This window comes from Ochlerotatus camptorhynchus, unplaced genomic scaffold (genome assembly GCF_037179485.1).
Source record: "Ochlerotatus camptorhynchus isolate MF236.1 unplaced genomic scaffold, CSIRO-AGI_Acam_v1.1 ptg000324l, whole genome shotgun sequence".
Classification (NCBI taxonomy): Eukaryota; Metazoa; Arthropoda; class Insecta; order Diptera; family Culicidae; genus Ochlerotatus; species Ochlerotatus camptorhynchus.
Window position 1 is genome coordinate 5252160 of NW_027040812.1, and position 12782 is coordinate 5264941.

The window sequence follows — 12782 nt, forward strand, 5'->3', positions numbered from 1 at the left end:
ACCACCGAGCAGCTCGGCAATCTATTTTGCTGGATCTCAGTGAAAAATTTGCCGAAATTCAGTTAACAAACGGAAATTTTGCCAAGATCTCGGCTAAAAAACATAAATTTTGCTGAGATCTCAGTAAAAATAAATGCCGAGACTGCTCGGTGGTTCCAATCTCGGCAAAAATCTAAGTGTGTAGCATATGCGATTGCACAAATCGTGTGTGTGGGGGGGGGGCTATGTAATACATCTTGCAGAAAATATCGTGTGTTGCCGTGAAAAAACACTTGGGATTAGTGCAGCGTGGTCAGTGAATTTTCATTTTGAAAATCCCGATTTTTTCCCGGTTTTTCCCGGTTCAAATCTTAAAACTTCCCGGTTGTTAATATGCAACAAAAAAAAATGAAATTTACTGAACGGATAAAAAAAATGTGATTTAAAAAGATTCCCAATATTCTGGAGCTTGAAGTTTGTGTAGAGTCTAAAACTAGAACTTTTCTTCAAAATTTGTGATTAATAACATGCTTTGTGATGCAAGATTTGGAGAAACAATAATTAAAATGTGAAATTTTGAATTTTTTTTCAAGATCACAGATTTGAAAAAAAAAACATATATATGAGCCGTGGAGTCATAATTGTCACGCTCTGAGACTTGGAAGCATTTTAAGGGTTATAGCAAATTACATAACAATCTGTAGAAACTAGCTGACAAACCCTCGATTTTTTAGTAAAATTTAAAATAAATCAAAGTGTTGATTACAAACAAGTATTGAGAATGATTCCCACACAGTTTTCGAAGGAGAAGAGCAGATTTTCAGAATTATTCTGACATGAAATCCTTAGAAATTGTTAGTTGAATTTGGAAGGATTTCTTTGGAGAAGAATGCAAGTTCTAAATTAAACTGTTAGGTAATTAGTATATTTAAAAAAGAGTTGTGAAAAACAAAACTGTGCAGAAAATTCCTACGTGATTCTGATGAGATTTGTATGGGGATCGTGAGGAAAATGACAGATAAATTTTAAGAATAATTCCAAGAGAATTATGATCAGAATTCAACAAGAAACAGAGTTCTTAGAAATTTCTGGCAATAATTTTAACCCTAGTGCGAAAGATTCATCACATAACTCAAACAAAATTGATAGCAACAAAATTGCTGATAATTAGAAAGAAATTCTTTAAAATACTCCAAGGGGTTTCTAAATTAATCTTCGAAAGATTTCTGCTGTTTTGAATAGAGTTAAACAAATGTTTGAAGAGATTTTCAAAGGAATCAAAGTCTCCGGATAGGCTCAAGGAAATTATATGAAGGATTCCAATTAAATTCTTAGAAGGGGTTGGAAGGAAATTCCTAAAAGAATTCAACGGTAATTATTGCGCGGAGTGGTTTCTGGTTTATTTCAGAACAATTTCAAGATAATTCAGAGCAGAATTCCAAGTTAATTCTGGAATTCATATCATGAGAATTTTGAACAACGAAAAATTAAAACCCCGGAAAAGAATAATTCAGTTTCGGTTTTTACAAACATTTGTTTTCAAACTACAGCATCTTTAAAAAAAATTTCTTTTAAGGACCATGCACTTTACATCTGAAATTGAAACGACAAAAATCAATTTGCAATATTGCTGAGTGATTAAATTCTAAAAATAATAAGACGGTAAACTGAAGAAAATTATGCAGCAAATAGAGTAAGACATTCATTTGCTAAAGGATCACTCTGTTTTAATGGTTTATTCTGAAATTCTGATGTAAAAATTTGTTCCTATGATATGATTAATTTATTTTTCCCGATTCTCTTGCAGAATTCCCGGGTGTTTCCCGGTTACTTTTCAAATTCCCGGATATTTCCCGGTATTCCCGGTTTGCTGACCACCCTGTTAGTGGTTTTTCCCACACATCAAAATTTCCAAAACAAGCACCGCATTGTACACCTGGCCACATCCTTACAATAGCAGAGGATAGGAAGGAAAATTAGTCCAACATCTGCTTAAGAAGGTGCAGGGAACCCATACTACCGTAATAGATGTCTCAAGAGGGAACATTTGTGTTAATAGCAATGCTGAGATTTATCATTGACATTGACAGACTTTCGCGCGATATTGACAAAATTTGTCGTCACATAGTCACTAACAGACTTGATCCTCGAAAAAACTTTCGTCAAAATCTCATTAATTTTTTCGTCAATGACAAAGATTCACCTGGTAACAAAAAGTATAATTTCGTACATTCTGTGTTACATTATTGTTATCCAAGCAGTTCAAGACGTAGATGCTTGTTCACATTAACGGCTCCATGTAATAGTGTTGCTCAAGCTATTTAATTTCGTTACAATTTTAGTTAATATAAAAATCCACTCATGTTCGTCACTGACAGCATTGTCATTGACAATTGACATGGTTTGCCTTAATTGTCAATATCACCGTGTGTTGTCGAGATTTTGCAGCACTAGTTAATAGGGAGTGGATTGTATTTAGGAATCTCTATTCGGCAATAAAGTAAAGATTATGTGAAAATGGAAATTAAATTAAATAAATACAAAAGGAAAGATCTCACCATAATTATCTTCATTAATCCTGTTTCCATGTTTTCGAAGCTGTTTCATGCATCATTCTTGCCACTACTCTACAGCACGCATTTTTTTTATACCGAAGCATTGAGGCCATTAACCACTCTTTTCGCCTGCGTTCCTTAATTGTAAGCTAACTGCAGGATTCGCATTAGAATGCGCTGACCCAAGACGGTTTTATGACAGGTGGGCAGGAACTCACAGTCTCCCAGTGTTGGTGAGTTCTTTGCCGTTAATGTTCACGAAAAGTTCACTATTTTGCTATACAGAAATTCAAAACAAAAATTTTTATCTGCGGATTTGAACAGTTTTTGACCTGTTTCATACTACCGGAAGGTGTATGCTGGTCACAAATGCCGTGCCAAACTGATTTCCTACTCAATTAATCAATCTTTGATGTGAAATTCGCTAATAAACACGAGGCGCATTTCTTATAGCAAACATGCCATAACAAAATGGGCATGGTTCATTTAAGTAAACAAACTAACAGTTCTTCCGACTGTGGCACCTATGTATTAGCCGTCTCGGCGCTGACCCTCCTGCGCTGAGTATATCTTATCACCAATACCAACTATTAGAAAACATTGCACCTCCGACGCAGGCATTGAGCGCTTCTGCTCACAAACACAGTCAAAAGAGAGAAAGGTACAAGGTACCACTAATCCATGGATTGACAGCGGGAACCCAAACAGGCCCTAACCCAGCTGAGAATTGTTATCCTGGTCAAAGGAACAGGTCCACCTGAGGCGAATGCTGTGACACCGTAATCAACGTTCGCCATATCTTACTAAACTGCAGCAATTACCAAGGTTATCGATCAAAATCCAACATTAACTCTTCAAAGTCTTCAAACAGTGTTCCGAAACAAGATACAAGAAGACAAAGAAAAAAAACTTATAGCTTTCTTGGAAGAAACTAATATGTACGGTAAACTGCAATTATCTTCTTAGGGGTTGTTCATAAACTACGTAGACAGTTTTTTGGGATTCTTGGCCCTTCTCCCTGCGTAGACAATTGTCGTAGATAATTTTCAACAAATTTCTAGTAAAAGGGAGAGTAGGCTGTGCGTGTGTTCGATCTGGCCATAACCAGGCCAAGGAGACAATTTCTAGTTCCTCATTCTAGATCCCTATTAACAATGTGTTATTGCTCAAAGAGTTAATGTTCCGGAAATTTTAGAAAATATAAATTTTTATGCTCCCACTCGCTCTCTGAGGATTAGGAATTTGTTTTACATTAACAATCAAAGAACAAACTATGCTAAAAATGGGCCTTTGAATAGAATTATGACCTGCTATAACGCATATTCCCAATCAATTGATGTAACAATGAATAAAATAACACTAAAAAAAGCATTCTTTTCAAGGTTAGCCAGGCAATAATATTTAAGACATAGTTAATAAGCATTCATTGTAATTGGTCTACGATTGATTGACGACATAAATAAATAAATAAACCTGAGAAGCTGTTCCAAAGCAAAGTAGAACCTCCACGAGGCATTCCATCATTAGTTCCATCATTCGTTGAGTCGCAGCGTTGAACCTGACTATTGGCCACGAAAAGATTTGCCAATGCACATCAAAAATGGTCCAAACATTTGTTTATCTCAAATCGAAGGAAGACATAACGCGCAACTACCATAAACCGGACTAGTTCATGTTGATCTTCGTCAAGCTTCGTCAACAATTTGGACTTCTACATGTCAGGCAGCCTTCAGGTTCAATTGGCTGAACTTGGTGAGTTCGTTCCATTTTGTAAATTTTTATTTTTTCAAACCAGTAACGGGAGATCACCTTTTTGTGGTGCGTTACTGGTATAAGATCTACCACCGAACCCTAGTCGTGACAACTTCAAATTTGGGAATCAAGATTTTCCAGTAATCAAAGGATCACATTTTAGTCTTGATAATAGTGACAAGACTCGGGTAGTGTCCACTGCGCCGTTCTGCATTTCTATATTGTATATTTCAAATCAAAAATATTGTTTATGTTCATAGATTTCGCATAATTCTTTTCCCTTTGTTCTTCTCCTTTTCCTTTCCCTCTTCTTTTTTTCAGAAAGCGAGTAATCGCGCAATAGCCATAAAAGGCTAGGAGAAGAGTTAGTGCTCATGACCAGAGTTGGTAACGGTCAGTTTGGTCAGTGACGTTTGACGAAAACCAAAAATAAATTGTCGCGCTGCAAAAACCATCATTTCCATACATCCTTCGTCATTGACGAAGAGAAGCCGACAGTAATCCCTTTGAACAAATCCTATCGCATTTTTTACCATTAGTTCTCTTTTTTGTATCATGCATGGACAAAAAAGTAAATACCATCGAACGTGCATGTGAGCAGACTAATAACCACACTATGAGCGCTTCTTCTTTTCCTGTTTGACAGATAAAACGAGGGGTTAGTGGATTTTCCTATGTTTCAAGGGGTGAATCGATTAGCTTGGGATCTTTCTTGCCACTACTCTCCAGCACGCATTTTCTTTTTATACCGAAGCATTGAGGCTATTAACCACTCTTGTCTTAGAGTTACCTCTATGCATAAATGCTGCACAGTAGGCCTGGCCGTTTTGATATGTGTGACGCATCTTCGATGTGAAACATATATCAAATAGACAAGAAAAATGATGTAGGTATATATATATATATCATTTTCCAGGATGCTTTCAAGCACTGGTTATATTGGTGTTTGATTAGATAAAATTAAGAAGTGTCTCTAGTAAAAAAAAATATCAAAAATGTGATAATTATTCTCATCCGAATAATCCTAATCTGACATGGGATTCAAAGGTCGTCGAATTAAAATGTGTGAGGGAAATTAATTCAGAGCTTAAAGAGCCATTAATTCAGAATTTATTATCAATATTACGAAAAAAAAAACAGATTCCTTCAACTAATGTCTTCGTCTTCTGCTTGTTTTCTTCAGCTTCTTTAGTTTGTGTTTATTCTGATTTCCTTCTGGAAAAGTAGGTACAGAAAGTTTATATACTTTGGAACACATTTTTGAATGAAACTTGAGCAAATATTCAAATCGGCGTACTTTTGCAAATAATGGCTCGGGAGGTCCATAATTTATTGAAACTGATAACTCGCCCACGCAAACCAATGCCACCGTCAGGAAGGAGACATTTTCATCTACCTGATGGTGACGTTAGTTTGCGTGGGCGAACTACCAGTTTTGATAAAGTGACGTTTGAGGCCATTGTACTTCCGTCGATTTAAGTATATTGCCGAGAAATGAAATATTAGATATGTTAATAACTATCGGGTTAAAGTAAGAACTTGCCTATTAACCAAACTGCTGGCAAGCAAAGTTCTCATCTCAACTTCACATCTCTGCAAAACTGACATTTTGTTCAAACGTCATATATATATGCAACTACCTTACTCGCTGTGCTGTTCACCACACAGAGAAGATGCATATATTATGTTACGCTCTAAGGACTGTGCAAGATTCATTATCGCTTGTGTTGTCAATAATTAATATTCGTCTTCATTTTGGTGGCGATTATTTTGAGAGTAAAATACAAAATGATTATTATCATTTAAAATAAATATAACGCTGAAGAACGTGTCGTGTGGGTTTTTAAACACAGATCGATGGAAAATTACCTAATGCTGAATTGATGATAATATCGAGGTTTTAGGCTCTGGGGTCGACAATAATAATTTTGTCCAAAATGAATTTGATTATTTTGCTTTTGAGGATCGCTTCTCTAATCAAGCACAATCATTGATGTATAATGAACTCATTTGTTCATTTCGCTCGTACGTGACAGTGAAGATTTTCACAAACGCAATGCATCTACCCTGGGTTGAAGCTGTGCTCCTTGCGTATGATAGTAAATGATAAAAACAGACACAACGCTGAAACATAATTCACACAAAAATAGTTATTGAGTGCAACAACCTTTGTTCATCTCAACAAATCAAACAAACAACTGGCTTCGTACGAGAGAATACATCGCAAAAAAAAATACTGGAAGTAATCAAACGACTCGAACGAAAATATTGAAACTTTACAAATCATTTTAACATTAGAAAATATTGTAGCTTGAATTTGACTAAAAAGTATAATTAGTAGCTTTATGGAGACCGGTTTAAAAAAAGTGAACAAGACACTAGAAAGGAACCTGCTACCAGCCATGGATTGTTCATGTGCAAGAGGCTTGAAATGTTGAAATTATGCATTCGATTGGAAATGAATAAATACGGGTGCCACACTTTCCATCCCTTTCCAAACCCTCATGGACAACAATGCTTAGTCTGTGATGATCTTAGATGACGGAACAAAAAAAGAACAACTTTTACAAGCTGGGAAAGTAATGCGAGGGCTATATGGAAAGATGGAATTCTTCCAAATTGCATCGATTAATAACAAAATTTGGTGTCTTGTAGAAACAATCGCTTTAATACTAAAACAGGGTAGCATTTCTGATCTCTCACGATTTTCAATGGTATGGAACATACCCGGGAAACGTGTCGCATTTAGAAGATTTAATTCAAACGCTTACGTCACCGCAAATGGTACATGTACATTTAGATGCTACAATCACTTCATCATAGTTTGTCATTCTTTCATCGAAAGAAAACTAACTTCTATATAGGCTTAAGCTAACCGATAGTTACAACTGGTTTTTCAGAAGCCAGTCAATCTGCAGTCTACTAATTAGTTGAAGAATAACATAACTTGCAAACGAACAAACAAACGTGTGTAGATTTAAATAGTTTAAAGATAGGATGGAAGGGTAAGATTGGTAGGTTAAAAAATTGAAAACACTGACAAAATATATGGCGTAACCAACCAACTAGTCTAATGGTTGTACTCTACTAATCGTTCATTCAGATAAATGTTAGGATTATTTGACCAAACGAAGCCGGTGCCGATGTTGTTAATGACTGGTTGCAGCTGTTCATGGGTACTATTAAAGGAGGTCAGCATCGTCGTGGTGGTTTCGCACTCGGTCGAGATCATTGGGGAACTTTGGATCACTGTTTCCTCATAAACAAGTGATGGCTGGCATGGACCTGGTATTTCGTTGCCTGCCGCGTCAAAGTACCGGAATTGTTGCATCTCTTCGAAAGGTACTAGCTGAGGTGGTTCTTCCGGCGGTTGAAGCAATTGCTCCGGTGGCTGATGTTGAATATTTAGAAAACTATTTGGCGTAATCACGACTGACGACAGTACCGGAACATTTTTTGTTTCACGAACGTTTGTCGGCGGTTCTGGTTCCGGATGTTTTCGAACAACGATCTGTATCGGTCCAGCAGAAGTCTCGATCGTTCGACATTTCACAGTCTGTTCACTTTGGATAGGTAGCACTGTGTTTGCAACGACTGAAGAAGGCCTTAGCGGTGGCATCGACAGTTCGTCGTTGTATCGATTTGATTTCGGCTGCTTTGGAGCTTGTTCGACATTTACCAATGGTTTTCTTTTACACGTCACTGGAGTCGGTATATCCAACCGCCGTTGATTATTACTTTGCAGGAAGGCATTGAACGCACTCATATAGTCAGTACTTGGTTTGACCAGAGTAGGAGGCTTGGGCACTTTTACCGGAGGAGGAATGTACGTCGATGTTTGGTACGGCAGCTTTTCTACCTTGCGTTCACTTGTTTCGCATTCCATTGCGAAAGGTTTCGTGGTAGACGTTACATTTCGTGAAATAAACGAAGGATGCTTCTTCACCTCACTCTTATCGATTTGCTTCACCACCAAATTGGGAATACTGCTGATTTTCCTTGCCAAACTACTGTCTGATAGAGGCAAATTAAACGGCATCGAATTCTGCAATACATTATATGGTTCCCGCTTCGAAACTTCACCCGGACGATTTATCACAGTCAAAGTTGTGGACTTTGGCAGAGACAACTTAGTGTCACTACTGCTGACCTTTGTACTTCCACTGCTTTGACCACCGTCGCCATTGACATTCTCGGCACCGGCCTTTTTGAGATGCGGAATCTTACCTTCGAATTTTTTGTGGTGCTCCAGAATTTTCAACTGCGGCGGGAGTTCTCTCATCAGCTGGCTCTTAATCTTTTTCATTGCCGGCGACGTTCCATTGCTTGACTTTTTGGGCGATCGATTTCCGCTGCTCATGCGATCTTTAATCCTGTCGATTGCTTTCTTTTTCGTGTCCGGAGGGTTTCTTTCGCGTTGTTCTATCTTTTCCAGGCGATCGCGTTCCTTCTTCTCCATTCGCTCATTCTTTTCCCGTTCACGTACCTCATCGCGAGCTTTCTTTTCCTCTTCACGGCTTTTGCGTTTCTCTTCGAGCGTGGCTCGCCGCTCCAAGCGTTGCTTTTCTCGCTCAGTCTTGGCTGCCTGTTGCTCTTTAGACAGCCTTTTTCTAGGAGATGATACTCGTCGGGATTTGCTTTGTGACGAGTACCAATCGTCATCGTAGTCGCTACCTGCTCGCTTCTTCTTCTTCCGTTTCTTGCTTTTAGAACTAAATTCTTCACCTTCGTCATCATCTTCGGAATCGAACGGATCGTACGAGGAGGACTTGAAACTATCCGAGCCGGCATCGGATTTACTTGGTGACGCATCTTCTACTTCTTCTTCTACCTCATCGGCCACCAGTGCACCACTCAGGACCATCTTCACGTCGTCTGGAATGTGTGGATTGTTCTGTATGTCATTTAAATCCAAGTCCGGATTCTTTTCCTTGAACGACATCTTCCGGATATTTGTAGTTGCAATGTTGCAGGCTTTCTTCATTGGCGTGTGCTCACCTTCTTCCGTGAACGATTCGATTCCTTCGTCTTTGTCGCAATCTATTACGCGTGGTGGTGGACCCACTATGTGCGTGGAGTCCTCCGGATGAGGACCGAAGTCCGTCCCATTCATCCACGCTTCGTACTTGTCCGGTTGGAAACGTTGAACAAACGTATCCATTGAGATCTTCACCATGTCAGAACTACAGTAGCACTGAGTAGCTCGCTTTCCGTATTCAATCCACCGCGGTAGCGCAAAGTTGGTCGATTCGGCACAGTTGAATCCATGATTGAAGCCAGCATGGTACCCGAAAGGAAAGGTTATCATGATTTCGTTCTCTTCCTGGGTAATTTTATCGAATGGGATGTTGTGCTGCTTCAGGATCTGCGGACTGATGAGGGTCATTTTGTGGCGCAGGTACGCCGCACATGTTTTGAAACTCGCCGGAAAGCAACTGTTGGCTAGTTTCTCCAGCCTACGTCCATGTTCCGGCGGGACTGCGTACCACGTCTTCGGTGCACCAAAGTGAAGATAGTTGATCGAGTACAGATCCATGTCCTCGGTATGCCATGCAAAGGTTGTCTTCCACATGCCAAAGTACAGGTAGGCAGTATTGACGCCATCGATCGAGATACCATAGTCCTGATTGACATAATCGAGGATGGTTCCGAGCCGGTTGATGTTCCAGATCTGGACAATAAGGAAAAGATTATATTAGAGGTGAGTGTTACTAAGAATGGGAGTTGTAATAATCTTACATTGCAGTCTTCATCAGTGACGCTTCCGCAGACATCGGCACCATAGATCGGAGCGACGTACGTAATGTTTTTCCAATATTTACGTTCCAGATCCTCAAAGTCGAAGTGTTTTGGAGTAGCATACCTGGGATTGTTGATAAATGCGGTTACACATATGCATCGGAGAAATTTGTTTGAACATGCGATAGAACTTACCGTTCCGTATTGGCCAGTTCAGAAAACTGTTTCACAGTAAGTGCATTTTTCTGAATGTTGATTTGCTGATAGAGGCCTTGCTTTCCAGCAACCACCTGACAGATGGGAGCCGGGATGGTTATATTGAGTTCATCGAGATCGTAGCCGGACTTCCGAGGTTTCCATTCCGGTGGTGGAATAATCTGATAAAAAGGCAAAGAAAAACAAAAGGAAAATATTTAAAAATCAAAACCAATGGGTCGGTGGAGCCATCGATAACAGTGGAATTAAAAAGCCGGGATTTATTGATAAAACAAATACATGTTCCAAATACAAGTTGTACACATCACTCAATTGCTTTATTACTTTTGTCTTTTACTGGACTTAAAATGTGATTATTTTTTTTAGAAAACTTGTCGTTCATTAATAGGAATACTGCTCATGCTAATAAGAACAATAATTTAATTTTTCAGGATGCTACACAAAAATAACTGCCATATTAAAAAAGAGTGCCGCGAAGAACCATAATTTCACACGTCATCTAGCTCCGCGCATTTTTTCAAATTTGTAGTGTATTGTGATATTTTTTAAATTTATATTTTTCATATACACTAATACAATAATAATCAACTGCTAACTATCTAAGTTTCTAGCTTGAGCTAGAAACTCAAAACATCCTCATTAAGATATGGTTCAGAATATTTCAAAAAGGCGCGAAATTAGGGCCTTAGCGGCTGTCATAAGCTACGTAGACAATCGTTCATAAATATTTTTTTAATTTGTATGAACCGTAGACACCGGCGCTTTAGGGATCAGAAAAGGTGAATTGTCATATTCATATTTACCCATAAAGCATGGTTAAAAAAACTGGAGACAGATATATGTTATGAGTTCGTGTTGCCAAAAACGAGAAGGCACTGTATTGCAAAAAAAGTTGAACGCAAAAAAAATTAAAAATATGGGGCTTTCCTGTAGCCTACTGCGTTACCTGACTCATAACGAATATTCTATTTGCGGGAATGTACATACAAAATTTTGAAATCATGTTCCAGCTAAATGAATTGGTTAATCGCGTCCAGCAAAACTAAGCTTAACTAAAAAATCAGTAATATGAAATATTTTGCTAACTGTAATGAAATGTGTTTTGTAAACTGTATGATACTTCAAAATCAGGCCAAGATCTATCTTTCGCTCTTTCACGATTTTTGATTATTGTAATGTTCAAGAAGTGTTCGGCTATCAAAATATCAAGGAAATTACGTAAAGTGCTTTTATCCCTCACCCAGGATAACCCATCACAGATTTTTCAAGACATGTTTTTTTTATGTAATTGTTTAAGAAGTGCAGTCAAATTTAACGAATAACTATATGTATTATTTATGCCTATCACTATTCTATATGGAAGAGTAATAAAATATGCGTTCCAAACATGAGATGTAAGTTTCTTAAAAAAAAAGAAAACAATCGACATTTGCTGGCCTTTGGCATTGGCCTTCCGTTTTGCTGGATCATCAGAAAGGTATTGTCAATTTGGCATTGGTCTAAATTGTATATTTTGCTGGATGGATTGCTGAACTTTCAGCTCGGCAAAATCCACCAAAATATTGCTAGTTTCCAGTGATCAAAAATGGGTGTGTATACCTCGTCTAATTTAACACAGCATAATGAACGTTAAATTAGACGAGTTTTGGTTTTCCCCGGATAATACGTATATTCGATACAAGTGAGTAACACAGTACTGCCGTGTGACAGCAATGTGACGTAATCGCCAAACTATTCATATTATGGTTAAGCAGTTAAGCAGTTTACTTTAAATCAATATTAATAAACCTATCATGCAGGAAACTGTCGTGAAAAAAAAAATATGTTTTTTATTTAATGGTGTTGTACGAACGTCACTTTGCTGCAAAAACAAGATTTCAAATCGATATTTTGCAACTTAGAGACGTTCGTAGAAACAAACTTCTCCATGATGAATAATGCAAATGATGCTTTAAATATGAAAATCAAAAAAAAAATCAAAATTGGTCACAGTGGCGTATACGTCACTTTGCTTTTACTCGACAGAGTAGCCAATAAAGACACAGCATATCATGTTCGATTCCAGGTCCGGACAAAATTATTCTGTGAGTAAGAGTATGTATCATTGGCCAGCCATAGAATATAATAAAGAACACTAAGATGATTGATGAGAGGTGTAAAGTTCCAATTGGGACGTAATAGCCAAAGAAAGCGCTACGCAATGATGCAACTTGATCAGTGCGCGCAAAACTTAACATTATTACACCATTTTGAATACCGTTATTTCATGATCACAAAGATAATCGATCAAGTGTAGTGGTAAGCGTTCTGAGGCATAACATCTCTGATCACGAAGTAAAGCCGTTGGTCCCCGATTCATGAGTTGATTGGTCGATAGGTTGGGTCCAGGTGTGAGAGCGGCCTCCCTGGCGTCGGTAGCATTGGTGCTCAGCACGGAAAACAAGATCGACGAAAAACAAATCAAGGAAAAAAAAAAGATAATCGATCACGGATAATAAATATCGTCGTCATCGAAAATATTTGTGTGATTTAAAAAAAAAT

General features: G+C 38.1%; 1 protein-coding gene across 1 annotated transcript in view; it reads right to left on the bottom strand.

The window, feature by feature from the left end:
• The window catches only part of LOC135707989 (uncharacterized), a 50001-nt gene that overhangs the window by 22554 nt on the left and 14665 nt on the right, over window positions 1–12782 (bottom strand). The window contains exons 3-5 of the mRNA XM_065229905.1: window positions 10221–10402; window positions 10026–10149; window positions 8514–9957 (exon numbers count right to left, since the gene is read on the bottom strand). Coding sequence (XP_065085977.1) covers window positions 8514–9957; window positions 10026–10149; window positions 10221–10402 — 1750 coding nt within the window. The remainder of the gene's footprint in view (window positions 1–8513; window positions 9958–10025; window positions 10150–10220; window positions 10403–12782) is intronic.